The 20,676-nt window shown below is 47.9% G+C and overlaps 1 protein-coding gene across 3 annotated transcripts in view; it reads right to left on the reverse strand.

Moving 5' to 3' along the window:
* Positions 1-20,676, reverse strand: part of SAMTOR (S-adenosylmethionine sensor upstream of mTORC1) — a 128,863-nt gene that overhangs the window by 76,377 nt on the left and 31,810 nt on the right. Inside the window, exon 1 of one of the 3 annotated variants that reach the window (XM_069627905.1) lies at positions 6,572-6,779. The exons of 1 other annotated variant lie outside the window; for it this stretch is intronic. In XM_069627905.1, the coding sequence (XP_069484006.1) occupies positions 6,572-6,719 (148 nt within the window). In that variant the 5' untranslated portion in view covers positions 6,720-6,779. Of the gene's footprint in view, positions 1-6,060; positions 6,406-6,571; positions 6,780-20,676 lie in introns of those variants that run through there. One more of the 3 variants, XM_069627906.1, reaches the window with a different exon arrangement.

Genomic DNA, 20,676 nt, shown 5'->3' on the forward strand with positions numbered 1-20,676 from the left:
ACCCAAGTCCGATTCCTCCCACAATGTAAAGTCTGCGCAATCGGAGACCAACTCGCACCCACCCATTTTCCCCCCCGTGGCGTTGCTGGCAGATCCCCCACCCAGTATTATTATACAAGATGAAAGCGACCAACACCCGAGCTCCGTCACAGAGAGATACTCAAGTGATGTCGAACTCGAAGGAAGATCAGTACGGCGCAGGCATTCCTTGGCGAATCTGGCATCTTTAGGACCCAGAGACTTCCCAAGAAATAAAAGATCAGCCTTGGACCCTGCCTCCACACCTCATAAAGACACATCGGGCAGTAGAAAAGATTTAACGACAATAATGTCGGCTATAACCATCGCAATGGCCCCCTTTTGCAAACTATATGAAACATTAGGAGATGCATCAAGAGACAATACGGCCATTTTAGCTTCTATCCAGTCTAAACTCACCTTTCTCGAAGGCTACATCACTGCTATCGATTTGAAACATGACATATTTCACTCTTCAAAAGATCCAGCACCGTTGAGCCCGCCGCAACCAGACTCACCAGCAATAAGGGTGACGATCCCCCCTCAAAAGACTTGGGCTGATAGCTCCACACAGACGCCCCTAACTAACCTCCATATTGACCTTGCTCCAATATTCTCGAGCAAACCAAAGCTCACGTCAGTGGCCTCAACGTCCACTTCCAGTTCTCACCTCCTATCCGCTCAAAACCCGGATCGGACTCAACGGAGACTTCCAGGTAAAAAGACATTAAAACTAGTGCCAAGCGATCGCCACTCCTCGCCGCCGACCCATCCCTCCAACCACCTGTCAGTAGGCGGTTTAACAACCTCCAGCCACTCTATCTCAAAGGATACTCTGGTGCTGACCAGGCCACGATCTCAAATTATAACAGCCCTGGTTCAGTCTCCGAAAATCCCTGAAGACTCCTTTGATTTGAGCCTTCTATCTCCAACCCCAGTCCAAGAAGTGGACGATTTGCCCACGACATTCTCATCCACCCAAGACGCTGGACAAATCTCTCCTCGGTCGCCAACCGTACAGGTCCTCTCTGTCGTCCAATCCACTTCAACAGGAGAGTCGACTGGGAGGAACCTCGAGTCCCACCATCTGCCCACAACTGCGGCAACTGCTCTGATCAAATTGAACACTAACCACGTTCAAAATAGCGTGGAAGATAACACAAGGCCGTCAAAGTTATCTACTTCCCTCAAACCTACGGAAACGACCACGGCCAATGTTAAGACGACCAGCACCATAACCCTATTCAAAATGGAGCAGATCTCAAGCAAAGACAAACACATAATTCTCAATAGAAGAACTGTGTTAAAGATATCATCGTCAGTATCCGCCTTAAAACATTTGAAATCGGACCACTTCCAGCGGGTCGAACCATACCATAGAGACAACAAGGCCAAGGCGTACCTTTACATCTATACCTCGGCAATACAAGATATTTGTAAACAAGCTGGTGAAGACCTAAAGGCAATGGGGTTCCTCCTCTCAGAAATAAAAACCTACGCCGACAAACCAACCCCTCATGGGACACACTCAAAGAAGAAAACTACCAACGACCAGAGTCCATCTAGACGCCTTCATGATCGCAGAGACAAGCTAAGGTCTCACTTTAACGCCCCATCAAGAAAAAAGTCAACTTCCGACCAGGTCCACGACCATCGCACAGACCCTTCTAGGGATTACTCCTCCCAACACAGAACCTCATCGAAAGTGGCCTGGGCAGACGCATCACCCCAAAGGTCCCTTGGTCACAATGAACACAGGCAAGCCACACCTACCCGGCGCCTGTCTCAGTACCAGCGGGACAGACAACGCACGGGCAGATCAGCATACGCCCGGAGCCACTGTTCACCTCAAAGTGCCAGCCATGCCAACAGGTCTCAACACCGACATTCAACTTTTGTCTTATCACCACCGAAAACTACTGTAAAGCCAACTGGACCATGGCATTGGATCAAAAAAGTCCTAGCTCCAAACAAGGCAAAATAGCAATCATCAGAGGAAGCCGACGTCCCCCTACACTTAAAACCTTTAACGCTGGCCTCCTGGAACACAAGGGGACACGCTCATTTAACGACTCAAAACAATATTGCCTTACAACAGTTTGATATCCTTTGCCTCCAGGAAACATGGCTGCTAGACAAACCTGCGTTGGATGGCTATGAAATTGTGACATCACCCGCGGTAAAGGGTCTTCTGGGTCGTCCCTCAGGAGGTCTCCTAATAGCGGTGAGATCGGACCAAAATTTAAAAATTCTCAAAACCACTGCTAACTCCTACGGGGTTCTGGCGGTCCTGTTGGCATGGAACACCCCGCTGGTCTCTTCCAAACCATCTTCTAAACCAACCTTGTCGCCCCCCCTTGCGCTGATCACCACCTATTGGAATCCACAGAGAACTTCTCCATCTCTCTTTTGCCAAACTATGGAGGAAACAATCGATGACATCTGTATTGAATGGGAGACGCCATGGATCATTATTTGTGGTGATCTTAACGCAAAATGCGACCAGCCGAAGGCGATCTCTTTGAAGGACACGGAACCCACGCAAGCAGAACGAAGAGGTGAACTATGGATGACACTCATGTCCTCTAGGAACTTATATAACGTCGCCAAGATCAGAGAGGGCCAGCCTCCCCCCCCAACATGGAAAAGAGGCCACTGGTCGGCCACTTTGGACTACATCTTTGCCTCTGCAGCCCTGTGCACAGAAGTCCAAGACTTTCAAGTGGTGGAAACAACGTTAAGCGACCACAACCTTTTGTCCCTTTCCTGGGCCTCCAAAGCACTCTCGAACGGCAACTATCTCCCCGAGGTGGAGCTCAACCCACAACAAACGCGTCTGCGTCTGTCTGCCACAAACATAAGGGCAATCACCTCTCAGTACGTGACTAATCAAGCCGCTGAGTTACCCTGGGAGCCTCTTGGTAGACCAAACTACCTTCCGTTTCTTCTACCTTATAAGCACCCCTCGACGGTGGGTCCAAAAACCCATAAGATCCATACTCACCACTTCGACAAACAAATAGCACTCAAAAAAACGGCATTGAGAAAGCAAAAAAGACAAGCCAAAGCAGCCAAAACTGTCGAAGCATGGAACAAGTGGGCCAATGAATTTCGAACGTATAAAGCATGGCTAAGAGCCAGACGGGCAGACATCTACCAGCGGGACGCTGAACTTATGCTCCGAGTCCTTACAACTAAAAAGACAGCAGATTTTTGGTCCCTAATAAATCACACGCAAGCAACAACCTCTTCAAATATGATCAACGCTGTTCCGGAGCAAGCGTGGGTCATCTTCTTTACTGACCTCTTTTCGAGTCCATCAGCAGCAAAAACCCAGTGTATCACCATGTCAGACTCCCCATGGGTGGATCTCTCAGCCGTATCAGACATATCTCTTGCAATCAAAAGGCTAAAACCGTCCAGAGCGCCAGGTCCGGACGGGCTGTCCAACATAGACCTAAAAAAACATCATCATGAATGGTCCATTTTCATCTCTAACCTGTTTAACCATTGCAGATTAACGAGAAACATCCCCTTATCGTGGTGTACATCCATCATCATTCCCATCTATAAACAGGGAACTAGAGACGCCCCGGGAAATTATCGCCCGATAGCTTTGCTGGACATTATGGGCAAGATCTTTGCGTCTCTCCTTCTAGGCCACTTTCAACAATGGGTCAAAACAGCCCCTTGCAGCGACCCTCTCCAAACGGGCTTTAAAAAGAACGGGAGCACGACACTGAACATATTCATCCTATCCCTGTTGAAAGCGAAAACGAAAGAAACGTCACAACCCGTTTACGCTGCTTTCATTGACCTTTCACAGGCTTTTGATAAAGTCGACAGAAGGAAACTATGGGACAAGTTAAAAAACTGGAACTGCCCAGAATCGGTCTTAAATCCACTAATGGCCTTGCATACCAATACCACCCTCAAGGTCAGGCTGAACAGACAAGGCACTCTCTCTAGGGAAATCAGTGCGAACAGAGGGGTTAAGCAAGGCTGCCCACTGGCCCCAGCCCTCTGTCGCATTTCTTGGGGACTATAAAGATTCTGAACGACTCGTGCGTTCCTTTCCGCCAAAGCTTGGAAACACGGCCCTGTCTCGACTCCTCTATGCGGATGACATGATTCTGTTTGACCAAACGCCAATTGGCTTGCAAAGACAGCTCGATAATCTTGCAGCCTACATGTCAGCTAACAACCTATTAATAAATCAGGCCAAAACCAAAATTATGATCCTCTCAAAAGCCACTCGTCCTCACAAAAAACTCACACCGTGGTCAATAAACAACATCAGAATTGAGGTGGTTTCCCACTTCAAATATCTGGGGGTGATCATTGACGGTTCAAGCAAGGAACAGAAAATGCAAGCTCACCTCTGGACAAAAACCAAGCTTTTGACCTCTCAACTCAAAGCGATCGACAGAAAATTTGGCAAATATTCATTATCCCCGGCCATTACCTTCTACAAAGGGAAAATAGTGCCAGCATTAACGTATGGCATGGACGCAATGTTCACAATCCCACACCAACTATGGCGTAGGCTAGAGGGACACATCTGGAAATCTCTTTTGGGCCTACCAAATGCAATTCCCATCGAAGCAGTTAGAAGAGAGCTGGGCCTGCTCTCGTTAAGTGCGTCTGTCAGGGTGGCTTCCCTTGCCCTGTTTAGAAAGACCTTAATAAAAGATGGCCTTCCAATCTGTAACTTTATTGGCCAAGAGCTCTCCTCCTCGTCCTCCAAAGCCGCTCTGCTCTGGGTGAGTAGACAAGAACACATACTGGAAGAAGTGTCATGTTCCAAACTTGATCTAATTTCGAACCCCCAAAGGGTAAATGAAAAAGTAAAGAACCAAGACTGGATCTCCACTATTGATAAAGCGGTAGCTATGAAGTGCTTAAGACATCTTCCGCCAACATTTAACAAGTTGAAGTCGCCCATAGGATACTGTACAAAATTCCCAGATAAAAACTTGCGAGGAATATTTTTGCGAGCACGTCTTAACCTGCTCCACACAAGAGAAATCTTGGGGATAAGATCTTTAACTGCTACAACCACCTGCAGGCTATGTAACGACCCTGACTCCATGGAGTCAATTCGCCATCTTTTGCTAAACTGCCCCTCGCTGCACCGAGAACGGATGGTTTACCTTCTTCCATTATGGCACGATTCAATCCTGATTGAAGAAAACACATGGTGGTGCCGTTTGATTTCCGGTGAAAAACCCCGTTGGGCAACGGCTACGGCAAAAATAATGCAGGCGGCTTTTCTTAAAATTGCGAACCAAAGCAAGAACTCTACACCGGAAGCGCTTGCTGCTGGACATCAACCTGATAACACAGGTGCATGTCATGAGGCTACAACAGGCGAACCTGGCTCCGGTGGACGCTCTCCTCTTAATCTGTAAAAATCCCGCCCTGATTCGTTCTCATATCAACGCTTCAAAACCTTGCCTGACTCCCGGCTTTGCACCTGTGTGGGTTCTCGAAACTTATGGAATTAAGAACTGATACCTCTTGTAAAAATCATGTTTTTTCTTTCTTTGATTATGTACAAGTAATAATAAAAAAAAAAAAAAAAAAAATAAGGCCAGCCCTACGCACGAGCAAGAACTCGCCAGATAACTAATAACCGGCCTCCTGGTGTTATGGCAGCGGTGCTGCCGGCGATCAGCATGAAAGCCTGCATCCTATGGCTTACACTTACACTTCATAGCAGATCCCCACATTGCCTAGAACCTGTCGAAGCATGAGGCACGCCTGACGATCAACACCTGGTGGGTGTTGATCTTACCTCAACTCATCTCGGAAGAACAGAGATCATACAGTTACTGCAAACATGCCGACTTTCGACTCCCTTTTCTCAGCATATATGTGTGGGGGATAACATTGCGACCCCGTTTTCTATATATATATGTATGGGGTGGGGTACAGTAAATAGTAGTTGGGGTGAAAGTCTGCATTTTCGGCCGGCGCAGTAATCGCATGGATCCGAATAACAGACTGCTGTCAACGTAACAGGTGCGCAACAGGACTTACCTCCTCGTGTGTAAGTTAACAGAATATGGAAAATTCTGCAATGAGCCCTCATTGACCTGCCAACACCGTCACCCATCCTATGTATTCCCTCACTGGGACTTGCGGTTTCCCCAACTTAAAAGGGGGTAATAAAGAAAACTCCACATCCCAGTATTCAACTGGCAATGAAGGGAACTGGGTGCCCTTGTCAGGCACGGCGTGGGGAAGCTGGAGAGCTCTTCTTCTGTGGCAGCATTTCCCTGCCCTCCCCACAGTCTCTGCTGCCTTCCCCTGAGAACAACCACACTCTCCAACTGGACCACAATGGACCAGGGTTAAACCCCCAGGATCTCAGGTGCACCCCCACACCTCCTCCTGTGCCTCCGGTGACGGGCACCCCCTCTGAGCCCCCTCCTGTGCCTCCGGTGACGGGCACCCCCTCTGAGCCCCCTCCTGTGCCTCCGGTGACGGGCACCCCCTCTGAGCCCCCTCCTGTGCCTCCGGTGACGGGCACCCCCTCTGAGCCCATCACCTTCCCGGTACTTCTTGCGCAGCCGCCGGTGGACGCTCTTGACCACCCCGGAGAGCTTCTTCTGCTCGAGCTTGCGCTGCTGAAGCGGAGCCGCGGGCCCCGGTGTTTTGGAGTCGCCGGCAGCCAGGGGCGGGCTCTGCGGCTCCATTACACCGACTTCAGGGCTCTCTCTCGTCTCCCCCAACAGAGAGCAGAGGCCGCCGGCTGTCATGACGTCAGGCGGAACGCTGCTCATCTATTGGCTGAGGCACTGGGAGGTTGGGCGGAAATGGAAAGCAAGAGGGAGCCAATGGGATGCAACTGGAAGCCTTATCACTAAGGGGCATTTCTTCTATGTCTATTATCACGCCTCCGGCGGCCACTCGCGCGCACGATCAGAGACCAATCCTTGGGGATAACGGAAGAAGGCCTTCGCGGAAGGCCCAGAATGGGTGTATCAGTTACCATGGCAACAAGCGTCACGCCCCCCCCTTATTTTCAACTACTCTGCAAAAATACCAGCAATTACGTCACATTACTGCACACTGGGAAAGCAGTGTCGGGCAGAGAGATTTACTGTGCCACAACAACTACATTCCTAATCATTAATGCCAGCAACGCCCACCCCTCTCAATGGGAGGAATAACAGCTTTTTCAGCCATCACAACCCGGAGCTAAATTACTGGGTCTGGGAATTTACTAGACCGAATGCTACATGATAAAGTGTACATTGCATTGTAGGAACATCATTGCTTTGTTACATTACCTTTATACATCAAAATCTTAGTTCTGCGGCAGTAAGAAATAACAAAAAAAACACGGTCACTCCCTAATCCCTTCGGTCCCGCGTCACAGGTTATCCACCAGTCACAGTCTCCTTAAACAATCAGGGAGATACTGGAGCCAAAGCTAAATTCATAGGCAATGCCTTTAATTAAGTCACAGAATATTAAGTACATGTAAGAGCACCCACCAGTCCCCACCACTCACTCGGGTAACTATCCTTAATTGAACACCAGGGGTAGAGACATCCTGCCTACACACACATTCCATAGATGACATCACACACACACAAACACTAGGAAATCAAATACCACATCCCTTATCAGTCATTCTCTAGTACACCAGAAGGGATCTGTTACATGACCCCTTCTCCTGTCATTCATCCTCTAGTACACCAGAAGGGATCACAACAGATTGGAATACAAATAAATTATAAATACCTCCTTGTCCAATGTTGGTAACATGTACGAAACGGCAGGCTTGTGGTTGTGGATCGTTGGTTAGTTGCAACACAGCAAAAATACAAGTATTACCCAATGATAAAAGGGACTGTCCAGTCAAGGTTGTATACAAATATCTACTTTATTATTACTACAACAGACAGTTCTAGCACGCTACAATTACAACCCACACTGTAAAGGAACACAGAGGACAGACATTTTCACAAAGGAAACGGATGCACTCGGGATACTGGAAACTGACAGGAGGGTAGTTGGTAAAGTAGTCAGTCTTACAGTTCAAGGTTATTTGGTTTCAACACCAAAAGGGGCAAACAGTCGTAACAGTCTCTAGGGGCCTTCGGAGAAGGACCAGGGGGACAGAGCCACAATGTACCTGAAGAAGTTCTTGGTGCTCGACCATGTCGAGGCAGTTCCAGGGCGCTTCGCAGCCCGTGATACAGAGTTAGTGGCGGAGACAGCTGCGGGTACCAGGCGGCAGGCAATTTGGCAAGCGAGGCTGGACTGACGCCTGCAGGGTGTCTGGTGCGGCGGCTCAGGGCCAAGAATTGTCTCTGTGCTGGTTGGCGGACCTGGAATACTGGTCGGGGCATCTCGGACGGCTCTGGTGACTGCGGCGTGACAACAGTCAGCGGTGCAAACAGATGCTGTTCGAGGACTCAACTGTCTCTAACTGTCCTTAAAAAGATGGACACTGGATGATGCTTGTGTGGCACTCCTTCTAGCTTCTTTGCAGGGCTTGTGTCCTTTCAAGGAGGACGGGCCAAAGCTCAGGAGGGTTTAAGCAGGCAATGTCCTGGTCCTTTGTCCAGAGACTCTCTTGTACATCGAAGTGTCTCCCTAATTAACTGAGCCCTATGCGGTGCTTCTTCACAAGATGGGCCTCCTTTGAAATAGGGGGTTGCAGGCAGACTTTAGTCTCCTACAATTCACATACTTCCCTGCTCTGAAAGGTGTGGTTCCAGACAGGACATGCACTGCCCTGTCATACCAAGGAGGGGTGTTAGTACCAAGTTGACACACTGCATTACAAAGAAGTGTTGGTATCTGGTCTCCATTGTTACTTCCTGCACCCAGGCCTTCCCGGAGGCCTGCTAATTAACATTCTTCAGTATTTGCCGCCACCAGCAAGGTGCAACAATGCAGATGCTAATCCACGGGGCCTTGAAATGCTACATCAGGCTGCCCACGGCCAGAGGCTTTTGAAGTACCCACATCTGTCAGTTACACATAAAAAGGGGAGGGGATCGCTGTGCGATGAGCGTGGAAAATATGTACAGGATTGGCCCCACATGTTTTCCAGAGGTTCATCTCCCATCATTCATTCTTTTAAATACATTTAAAAAAATCAAAAAGCCCAGGCAAGCGCACTCTCCCTGTGTGGATGGTCGAATTCCTCACAGTGCTAGAGTTGATTTTTGTGAAGCAGGGAGAAACTCAGTAGTGTCCCGAAGCGCTGTGAACGGAAGAGCACAATGAGTGTAAGCGGAAAGAAAGCACAGCGAAAAAAGGTAAATGGAAAGCGAAGCAGGCGAAAGCTGGAAAGCCGCAAGAGAAAGAAAGCGGAATGTCAGAAAAGGTGCGCTAGAGGTGCAGAAGTAAAGAAAGACAGAGCAATTGCTCTTGCAGCATGAAAGCAGCCAATAGGGGGTGCAAGTGACCTGAAAATAAGGAGAGAGACAGCAAACAGACAGTGAGAAGGAAAATGGACAATGAAGAGGGTGAAAGTAACCCAAACAAGAGAAAAGGGTGCAACCAACCCACAGGAAACAGAGGGTGCAAGAGAGCACGGTGAGAAAAAAAGAGGGTGCAAGACAGCACAGTGAAAAGTAAAGAGAAGTGTGTAAGAGGCACTGAAGGTAGAAATAAGGTGCATGTATGCACAACAGGAAAAGAAGGTGTGCGGCCGCACAACAAAGTAAAGCAGGACAGAGTGAGAGTCCTGGAAGAGGAAAAGGTGGCAGGGAAAAAGTAGAGGGGTTAGAGGACAGAGAGGTCTTACCTGGGAGGAGCAAAGAACCCAGTGTTCTCAAAAGTCTCTGATGCTACCCCCATGAAAGAACTGTACAGTGAAAGGTATATCCTGACAAGAGGAACTTTGTTTGAGACCAGAGGTCCCTAGACTTGGGGAAAGGACTCCTAAGAGGCCCCACCAGAGACATTGGTGAACTTTGTAAGAAAAGGCCTACGCTTGGGGAAGGGAACCCTGGGAGGCCTGAATGGAACTGTGAATCCTCAGTTGAGTTATAACGTAACAAACTGTGAATCCTCCGACCCAGAGGGGCCTAAACTCGGGGAAGGGAACCCGTTCCCTTCCGCAACAGAAACTGTCTTTTTGTTTGTAACTAGAAGGATCAAAGCTTGGGAAAGGGAACCCCAAGAGACCCAGAGACCTTGTGAACTTTATTGATTTGCTGCAAGATCCCTACGTGGAAGGGTCCAAGGGTAACCCTTTTGAGTCGAGCTATTTTGAACTGGTAGAACTACACCGAATGGTAAGGCTACCTGAAACCTGCTGTGGTGTATATTTTATTTTGAATCACCATTTTCCTTTAAGACACCCTATCACATTTGGTTAAATAAAGGTTTGGACACAGCCGAACTTTGGTTTTGGAGTTACGGACATCAACAGCCCTTAGAAACATCAGTTGGGAAACAACCCCCTTAGAGTTAGGGCCAGATAGGCATTACACCAACCCCACAAAGGTTGATAATAAAGGGTTTCAAACTGTTACTTTTGAGTCTGCGTCTCTTGATACCAAGCCCGTCTCACATAAGACTCCCGTAGTCCTTCCCTGATGTCTTTTCTGAAAAACCTGGGAAAGTCCAGGAAGAGACCGTGGGTCGTACAATAAGATCATGACACCACCAGGAAGATGATCCGACAAGCCGTATCACTTATCTGAAACTTAAAACAAAATAGTGAGAGAAGAATAAGATGCTGGCATTAGGAAGGATAGAAAGACCCCACAGTGAATTATGTTTGCATATTGTACTAGTGCCCAAAAAAAAAAACAACGGCTGGAGATTTTGTATCGATTTCCACCGGTTGATGAGGTATCCGAGTTTTACCCTAACGCCTCGGATTAATGAGTTAGTTGAAACACTGGGTAAGACTAAGTTAATCATGACTCTCAGCCTCAAAAATTGATATTGGCTGATCCCACTCCACCCTGAAGCCAAGGAAAAAACTGCCTTCTCCATAGCAGATGGGCAATTCCAATTTACAGTCCTGCTCTTAAGGCTTCACAGTGCTACATTGAGTTTCCAAAGGCTCATGGATTGAGTCTGGAACTATCTCAAAAATTTTCAGACACCTACCTTGACGACATTGTCATTCACAGCAAGACCTTGGTGGAACATCTATAACACCTTTATGCTGAATGCACTCACTTGAGGAAAGCGAGCCTAACATTTAAGTGTCACCTGGTACAAACTTCTGTAACCTGCCGTTCCAGGCCAGAAATGGCCACCTGCGTCCAAACAAGACCAATGTGGAATCAGTCAAAAGCACAAACGAAGGACATTGAGGCCTTTTTGGGACTAGAAGGCGACTATTGCAGGGTTCTGCCCAACCAGTTGACTGCAGCAGCACCTGTGACCTATACATTGGGAGAACACCAACCAAACCCTATTCTCTGGGACAGGTCAGCTCAGGAAGCCTTCGAATGATTAAAAGATGCACTTTGCCACAGTTCAGTTCTCATTGTGCCAGATTTGTCGCAAGAGTTTCTCCTTCAGGCGTATGCCTCCCTCATAGCGTGGTGGGTGGGGTGGGGCGGGGGAGAGCAAAAAACAATATCCTTTCAGCAGGAAGTCACACCCACAAGAAAGGAACTATCCGGTGGTGGTGCTTGGCAGTCAAATGGGTATTATATAGCCTAAGATACTACCTCCCAGGGTAACAAGTCAAGCTGGTAACCTTACCACAACCCACTAGTTTGGATGGATAGAAATAAAACACACTAATCCTTGTTACTCGGGTGGTTCCTAGCTTTACAGCCCTAGTCTTTTAAGATGGAACACAGGGAGGGATAAGAGCAACCTACTGTGGACTAGCTGTGAAGAAACCTCAAATAGAAAGTGGGAGGATAAAGGAGGGTGGCTTTGGGTAATAGGTGGAGGTATGTTACAGGGTCAGTCACAGAGGGAGTTCGAGAAGGCCACCGCCTTTAGCCTATCCGTATCAGCAAGCATGACCAAACAGTAGAGGTTACAGATCAACAGAACAGCTTCTGGAGACATTGTGGGGTTGGTGACGCCTGGGTTAGGATAGTGGGAGCCAACAGGAGAGTTGCAGCATGGCGATGGGAAGGTTGAGCGAGCCTCGGAGATGCCCCAGCCAGAATAACCCTAGTCTGCCCGATATACATGTTGCTTGTAATCAAATAAATACCAACACATTCACTTGCCTAGTCTGTCTGCAAGGTCATCTGTAACAAGGTACCTTAACATTTTCTTTCTAATCAGTGTGAGAAACCTGAAAGTGTTCTCACTTATGGACCCTGGGGATTCTTTGTTCAGGTGGCCAGGGCACAGCCATCGCCTTTGGAACCAGTACTTGGGGGTGGGCCAGTGTGGGTGGATCAACTGCGCAGGGGATCCTTGGGGACAGTTGGAGGAATGCCCTTGGAAGAGATGCGGTAGTCCCCCGTCCCTTTTTGACAAAACCATAGCCGACACTTTTCTCACCTTGTAGGTTGTTGAAAGTTCTGTACCGTTGCTCCCTCCCTAATTCAAACAGGTACCCACATCAAAGGCAGGCGAAAGAGAACAAACACCACCCTATATTTCACAACAACAACATTGTCCCCCTTCCTCTGACAAAAATCTGCAACTTTATTATTTTTTTGTAAAGCACTACAACTCCCACAATTCCTCCCCAGTGCATTTTCTCAAATTAATTGGGACTAGCAGGAAGAAACCAAGAGCTACAAAGATTACCCATAGGAATCAATGCATTAAGGATCCCTATGTGCAGGTTCAATTTTGTCCTATTCACAAGGTCAGGCATGGCAGGACAACTGTTCCCACCTGACTCCAATTAACACTCCCTGTCAGTATAAAAGGTGGAGCACTGAGACACACTTTCAGCGAGCTGGGGATGCAGTGTGGGCCAGAGGAGCTGAAGAGCAGGGGAGAGTGCTTAAAGAACCCTGGAGAGTCTGGCAGGTAGCTGAGGGCCAAGATGTGTTGCCTGTGTTGTTGAAGGGCTGCAGTAGGGCTGAGGAGCTGTGCCTTCTGTGAGAAACCAGAAGGTGTCTCACCCGCAGGTCCCCAGGGATCTGTCATCCAGGTGGCCAGGACACAGCCATCGCATTTGGATATAGTTTCTGTGGGTGGACCAGTGCAGGAGGATCACCTGCAGGGGGGGTCTTCGTTGAGTGGGATACCAGATGGTGAGATGCGGTATCCCCTTCCCAGTAACACCTTTTCCCCATCCTACCACGTAGGATACTTAGGAACTCAGCCCCGCCTCCCCCGTTTCCGACACAAACACTTTCTCACTGACAGCTCAATGTGAGAGACTAACACCTGAGCCGTAAACCTGACATGTCCCAACACAAGGGTCAAACACAGTCAGCCAATTACAGATCTTCCATCACACTTCCCCACACGGTGAAAGGCAGAGCATGAAAGCATACTTGCTGCAAGGCAAAACATACGAGGAAGTAGCAGTTCTGAGATGGCAGTTTAATACGAGGAGAAAGGCGCAAGACCAGAGAGGGTTGCAAGGAGGGAAGTGCCCTTGATCTTTTCGGAAGAAAACCGATACTTCACGAGCTCTCGAGAATATGAAACATAAGACATGGAATTAAAGCTGAGAAAGGTGCCTTGTGTGTCGGAGGTACCCAGGGCTCCCCAGTATTGATAGCCAAAGTGTGGGGGAGCGATTGCCGCCGTGGTACTGTCCTTGACTCCTACAACAAAGCAGCAACAGTAAAGTCAGCACAACCGGTGAGCCAGAGAGACTGATAGCAGATCGGTCTGTGCTACAAACAAGGATGCAGGCAGCAACTTTGTATGAAGCAATCTGAAGAAACTGTGTGAAGCGTATGTGGTGAGCGATGCAAATACAATTGAACATCCAAGGAGTGACTGAACATTTGAAACCAAGATAGACACCATATACAGAGTGGTCCGGCACCACGTACGTGCTCATTCGAAGGTCTCTGTTAGGTATCCAACTGAGAGGTGACAAATTTGAAATTGAAGTGGTCCTGCAGCAGGTCAAGCTAAATCCTGTGCACATTCGTAAGTCTTCGGTAGCTAATACAAACTGAAATTGGTCTGAACCCTGGCTGAGGGAGACTGGTTGTGTAAGAGAAGATCTGAGTCCGGCTGAGGGGGATCCAGGGTGAACCGTGAGTCACCCAAGAGGGGATATTCTCTGAACATTGGAGAAGGGGATCTGAGCCCGGAAGAGGGGGATTGTTAATACACCTATCTGTGCAGGACAGCGGGGTCCATGGGGGCGGGCTCGTTCATGGCAGTTGTATCCCTGCCTTAGGTTGTGGGAAAGGCGCACCTTTCTGGGCTCACTTTCTCGGCAGAGTTCTTCTGTCCAGACCCGTACATGGCACGGGTGCCATCCGCGCAACCACGTTGAACGAGCTTGTGGTCCAAGCCTCATTCTCGCGGCAGGACCCGTTTGCGCATGCGCTTCCGCATTGCGTTCCAAGCCTCGCTTTCATGCCGGATCACTATTTTAGCAATCCAGTCCCGTTACTCACTGCGTCTCAACGCGGTTTGGTTTCCTTCCGCTGCGCTCACCCACAACCCTTTTGCCTTGATTCCTGTCTGGTGCCTGGTCCTGGGGTTAGGTCCGTGCTTTGCCTCACTTAGTTCAGGGTCATGTTACTTCCTTACCCTCTTGCCTGTCTTCCTCTGTTCCTTGCCCAATAGTCCTGCCCACTCTCTGTTCCTTGGTTCCCTCTCCAGTTCCCTCCTCTATCTTATTTCCCTTCCTGTCTTGCCTGTGCTTACCTGCTTTCTGCTTGGGTACCTGTGGTCCTGGTTCTCACCTACCTGCTGCTGTGAAGAACACCTTACCACCTTCCTGCCTAGCTACCTTGGACATTCAACTTACCTGCATTGCTGACTTGGACATCTTTACTTACCGTTTGCCAGCTAACATCTATGACCTTCCCTATCAGTGCTTGCACTGTTCTGGCGCCACGTTAATATAAGGGAAGAGTCATCTGTGGCGTCAGGAGCAGACCCCTGTTCAATCCTGTGTTCTCAGGACGGATCCGGGGTCGGTTCTTTGCACCACATTACTTCGCTAAGTGGACTTTATCGCCTGCTTTCTGCCTACGCCTACCACGACCTGGCTACCCCAGTACGCAAGACTCCTAGAGAAACAGGTACGCATCGTCCACGGGACACACAACTTAACAGGGATCCAGGGTGAGGAGTGAATCATCTAACTTGAGTGCTTGTAAGAGGAAAGTAACTTTTCATCTGTTTTGGTACACCAGGCCCTCTGCATCAAGAGACTTTTATAACTGAAGAGACATGGGCACAGAAGGCCCGGATGCTGGTAATGGAACTGTGTCCTTGTGCCGAAGAAGCCCAAGAGTGTGCTATGCTCGAGTGAACCGCATTGCCCCATGCTGAAAACACAGGGAAGGGAGGCCAACAGCCTGAACATCCTGACATATTTTGTGAACAATTCTTTCTTTTTCATGAACACTACCCTGCACAATTTGTATTTAGCGGTAAGGATTGGCAATCATATTTTTTTTAGTATAGGCCCTTTTATTTTGACGAGACTCCATTAGGACTGCATTATTATTTGATGGTCGTAGCATGCTCCCATCTGTAGATTAAGGATTAGATAGGCGTTTATCACACCCTTGTTAAATAAACACCCTTGAACTGTGGTCACTTGCGTCCGTCTTACTATTGATGCCATGACTTTTACACTTCCAAGAGCCAGAAAGGTCAGATCATATCCTGCTGACTGTCCAAAAAAGTACTAGTTTCCCCATGGAATATGAAGGGAAGCCCAGGTACCTGAGGGGCAGTTGGGAAGAGCCTGACCTCGACCCAGATAGCTCCAGGGAGGTTTCTCACCAGAGCCGAGCTAACCCGGTGAGTCTCATGGCAAGAGAGGAAATCCCAGTGAGCGCGTGTGTGGCTGGAGCAGGAACCTGAGCATTGAATTTGAGAAAGAAAGCATGTGGCTGGAGAAAAGCAAAGAGAATAAAAAACTACCAAGGGGAGCCTGTGAAATGAAGCAAATGTAAAATAAAGTAACAGCAGTCCGGCAGAAAATGAAAGTACGCCCATTCCTAAGACTGCGCACTGTGTTTAGGCTCTAGCCCGAATGAGGGAAGCCTAGAGGAATTGAGCTGCAATAACCTTTTAGGAACCAAACTGGCCCAAGCCCAAACAAGGGAGACCCAGAAATTATGTTTGAAAGGGGTCTGAGCCCAAGTGAAGGGAACCAAGGAAAGAAACGTTTGGTGAATCTTTTGAAGGAGGTTTTAGCCCGACAGAATGTTGAACAGTAAATCAAAAAGAATATTTGTTGAACTGTAAAAGGGCCCAAGAGAACTTGGATGAGAGAAAGCTGATAAGTGAACATTGATTGACAATTTGTTGAACTATGTAAAGGCCCAAAAGTGAACTGCAGAACCGTGTTCATCAGCCCCAGTGTGGTCTCAAGCTCAAGTGTGCCACCTTGTGCAGTGTTGAAAATGTGGGCAAGGAAGTCACCTTTGCTCGACTGTGCTATCCCGATACCTTCTGTTTTTTCACACTGATTTTTCCTTTGTAGTACATTACCCCTGTTTCACATTAATTATAATAGAGTGAGGGCAGGAAATAGGCTTATTAGTGTAATTCTTCTTCTTTTGGACCAACCACGGACTAGGACAGTTTTTATTTACTGCGGTGGTAGAGTGTGCTCCCATCTTTAGTTTTAGGGCAAGACAGGAGTTCTTCTAAAACCCTTTTGAAGTAAATACAAATGGTGATTTGTATCTTTTGTGTCCTCCTTGTGATACCATACCTGCCTCACATCAGGGAAGCGTTGTGCTAGAGGTACTGACAAGTGAGCTAGCAACCTGGTAGAGTGTCAGCGATAGCTGCCTTAAGCCTCTATGTATAGGATTTGGAGCAGAGCTGTGCAAGACTGGCATCACAGAAACAGAGGGACACTGCTGCGCGACCAAGAAGGTTAGAGAAAAGGAACTTGTGGCATGCAGCAATGCTCCCAATAGATGCCAAGGACGGTGGGTGTTACATTGTTGTTGGCTCTGCATTCTTAGTGCATTTCAGTGCAGCAGAGAGAACGGTCCCATCTTTCCTAAAGGATGAAGAGATGCAGTGGCAATCCGGGTCAAAGGCTGTATCATGCCTGGTTACTATGTGGTGTTAGAGACGGGCCCATGAGGATGACTGGAGAGGAACATTTACAGAATTTCTGGAGAGCTCTGCTTCTCGTGACTCACTCGGGAAAGCTTTCTCTTCAACCCTAAAAACCCTTACTAAGACTGTGGATTGTGCAATTGAAAAAACAATGAATATGTGGTGCCCTTTGAAGATCTGCTGGCCAGGGGGAGCCGCCAGACATCTGGTTGCTTAAATTTCATCACGTGTCGATGCCTGGGATAGATCCACTCCTCTTTTTTCCAGGGAGGAATCAAAGTGATGTCCCACAATAGTTCAGAATCGGCATCCCCTTTTGGGATTAGACACAGCCCAATTTGTGTTTGGCATGTCCCTTTTTCTAATGACATGGCAGGCTGAAAACAATGGTCTGGAGAATTGCTGAGACCACTTGATGGTTGTTCTGATAGATGACTCGAAGCTTTTGAATCTATCTTCAGTTTTACAAATGTCCTTTCACAGAGTATCAGATGTAAGAGCTTTCGACCAATTAGTGAAGTCTCACTACAGATGGTGTCAGCTTTGGGATATCAAGGTGCGTTAGCACAGGCTCATTATGGATTTCTTTCCCTGTATTGTCTAACATGGCTTGCCTAAGCATAATCCAATGTCTAGAAGACTATGAGAACAGAACGACAATTAGAAATGGTCCTGTCCACCAGATCTGCCTTGCAGGGCCTTTAGAGACAATCTTGAACTTGACTTTGCTGCCACAATTATTATTGCCACAATTATTGTCTGTGACCACGGCCCCAGGGTGCCCCCTTTTATGCAATGTATGCATGTTCTATGCCTTTTATTACACAGGCAGGTTATTAATGTTTTTATTACTTGTGTGTATTATTAGTTGAATTAAGTTATTGAACTTTGATTGACATTTCCTCTATTTTGGTATCATGGTACTATTGTTGTGTGGATGCTTCTGTACCTAATCACATCCCTTATGAAGAGCATAGCCTGCCCTCGGCCTGCGGTACTCTAAGATGGGAAGGAAGTATACCATTTATGGTGTGCCCATTTGACCCTTTTGACTGAGATCATTGCTGTGTTAGTATTCGTGTGGGGTGCAGTAGGAGATTGAGCCACTACTCATCCCTGTACCCCTGAAGAGCAATGGGTAATTTTGTCACAGCATTGAACACTTTTGTTGGGCATTTGTGGGCCTGAATGCATTTCTGGGCCGAGGCTTTGGTTGCCGAGTGTTCTGTCTTTATTGGTGATCCTGTTGAAGATGTTGGATGGAGTATTGAAGAACAACAGTTCAAGAGTATGATTGACAGGAGGAGGGCCATTGACAGTTTGAGCTTGTGATTCGTGGATAAACTGACATGGAACAGAGCGGTTTAAGGGAGCAGTAGGTTTTTATTTTCTTACACCTTTTGAAATAATAAGTGCTGGATGCATAATACTCACCTCTATGCTAACTCACCATTGTGACATATTAAAAACAAATTAAATGCATTTCTCCCGAAGCAACAGATTATAGTTGCGAGTTCTGGGATTACATGATAAACAGTGGAAATTACCAAACAGAACAGGATATTACCAAACAGGGAAATAATTAATTGGAAGAGATGGCTAGCACGTTAACATATTTAACTGTAGTTATGTGTGGTGTGTTAAGTGCTGCGTGTTTGGCTACGCCCAAGACCCTACTTCCTATCCTATAGCAACATATTGCAGTACAGAATTTGTATGTATTGTATCTGTGCAACCCTGCCCACCTAACTGGTGCCCAAACAGATAGTACTGTACTCATGCGCCCTTGCCTGCTAAATTGACGCCCATATTATATTTGCATTGCCACTGTGCCAACCCAAATCCTGCCTTACCCACATCATGGGGGATGAAAAGCCCAATCTGGAACACATTCCCCCTACAGCATTCCTACCCTCCTTCTGCCTCCCTCCTGCCCTGACGCCCGACTACACTCACAACCCTTCCTACCCGTTAGCTGGTAGCCTAGGAAGCTCACAACAACATTCAGGGCGCCCCCAACTCATTCTGTGTGGCCCCAGACCTACCACAATAAGAAACCAGCTACAGGGAGCACGCCACCCACTTACTTCTCCCAACACCATTCGGAAGCAAGAAGCTCTACCACTCCCCCTTGCCCCCCCATACAGAGGCCAACTACCGTTGCTAACTCCCGCAAGGACACAAGACCCTCATCCTGTCCCAACTCGGGGAATGCAGTAGCACCATCACCAACCCCACTCCAGTGTGCCCTTATCAACGCTCGTTCGCTCCCTGCTCATGCCACTGAAATTCACAACCTCCTCACTGACCTGGATCTGGACATACTCGCCATCACCACAACTTGGCTCCATGGTGCATCAGGACCAGCCGTATGCCTATCCCTCCCACCAGCCTACTCCATCTTCCGCCAGGACAGAACAATTAGTAAAGGTGGAGGGGTGGCCCTCATAACTAAAGACTCACTTGCTCTGAGGGAGAGGGGATCCAGATTCTCCAAACAACTACAGACCCATAACTACTGTGACATTTCTACTCAAAATCTTGGACAAAGCTGCCTATGTACAAATTCAACATTTTCTGGAAACCAACAATATCCTTGGCAAGAGACAGTCAGGCTTCCGCCCATGCCACGTAAAACAGAGTCGGCCCTACTCGACCTTAAAAACCAGTTAGGAGAAAAAATGGACAAAAGCAAGCCGGCGCTGCTCCTGCTCTTTGACCTGGCAGCAGCTTTTCATCTTGTTGATCACAAGACACTCTGCCGGTACCTCATGGATGCTGCCCTTTTCTCCCAGGGAGCCACTTCTTGGATCACCTCCTTTTTGGAAGGAAGACTTATGAGAGTCTTCTCTGATCAGGCCTGTGCTACCCCACCCACCATCCACTGTGGAGTTCCACAAGGCTCCTGTACCTTGCGTACACTATACAACATATTTACCCTACCACTTTTCATTGACTTGGATAATAACGGCATAGCATATACCAACTACGCCGATGAAACCCAAGTTCTCATCCCCCTCTATGGCTCTTGTGATCTCGACTTGGCCACACACAACAAAACATATGCTCTCATCCAAGCCTGGATGGCGGCTAATGGACTCTGTTTAAATGGAGACAAAACAGAGGTCCTTCTAGTAGGACCTAAGGAAACTCTCAATAAAGATGACAGCCAATATGAATCTTGAAATATTGAGAACACCGCTATCACAACCTCTGAAGCAGTCAATACACAGATTCTTCCTGGATTCCACCCTCTCAATGACTCGCCAAGTCAGCGCCATCTCCTCATCGGCAGCACTCGCCAGCAAGATCATAAATGCAGTCAAACCATACCTCTCCATAGCTAGAGCCACTATTGGGGCAAAGCTGGGCTATTGCAACGCTCTTTTTCTAGGTATCTCAACAACAAATATCTCCAAAAAATACAAATCAACCAAACTAATGCCCTTAGAGCAGCATTAAGCATCCCTAAGGCCAGACGCAAAGCCCACTGGCTTCCTGTCAAAG

Source organism: Ambystoma mexicanum, chromosome 12 (assembly GCF_040938575.1).
Source record: "Ambystoma mexicanum isolate Mex_15411 chromosome 12, UKY_AmexF1_1, whole genome shotgun sequence".
Classification (NCBI taxonomy): Eukaryota; Metazoa; Chordata; class Amphibia; order Caudata; family Ambystomatidae; genus Ambystoma; species Ambystoma mexicanum.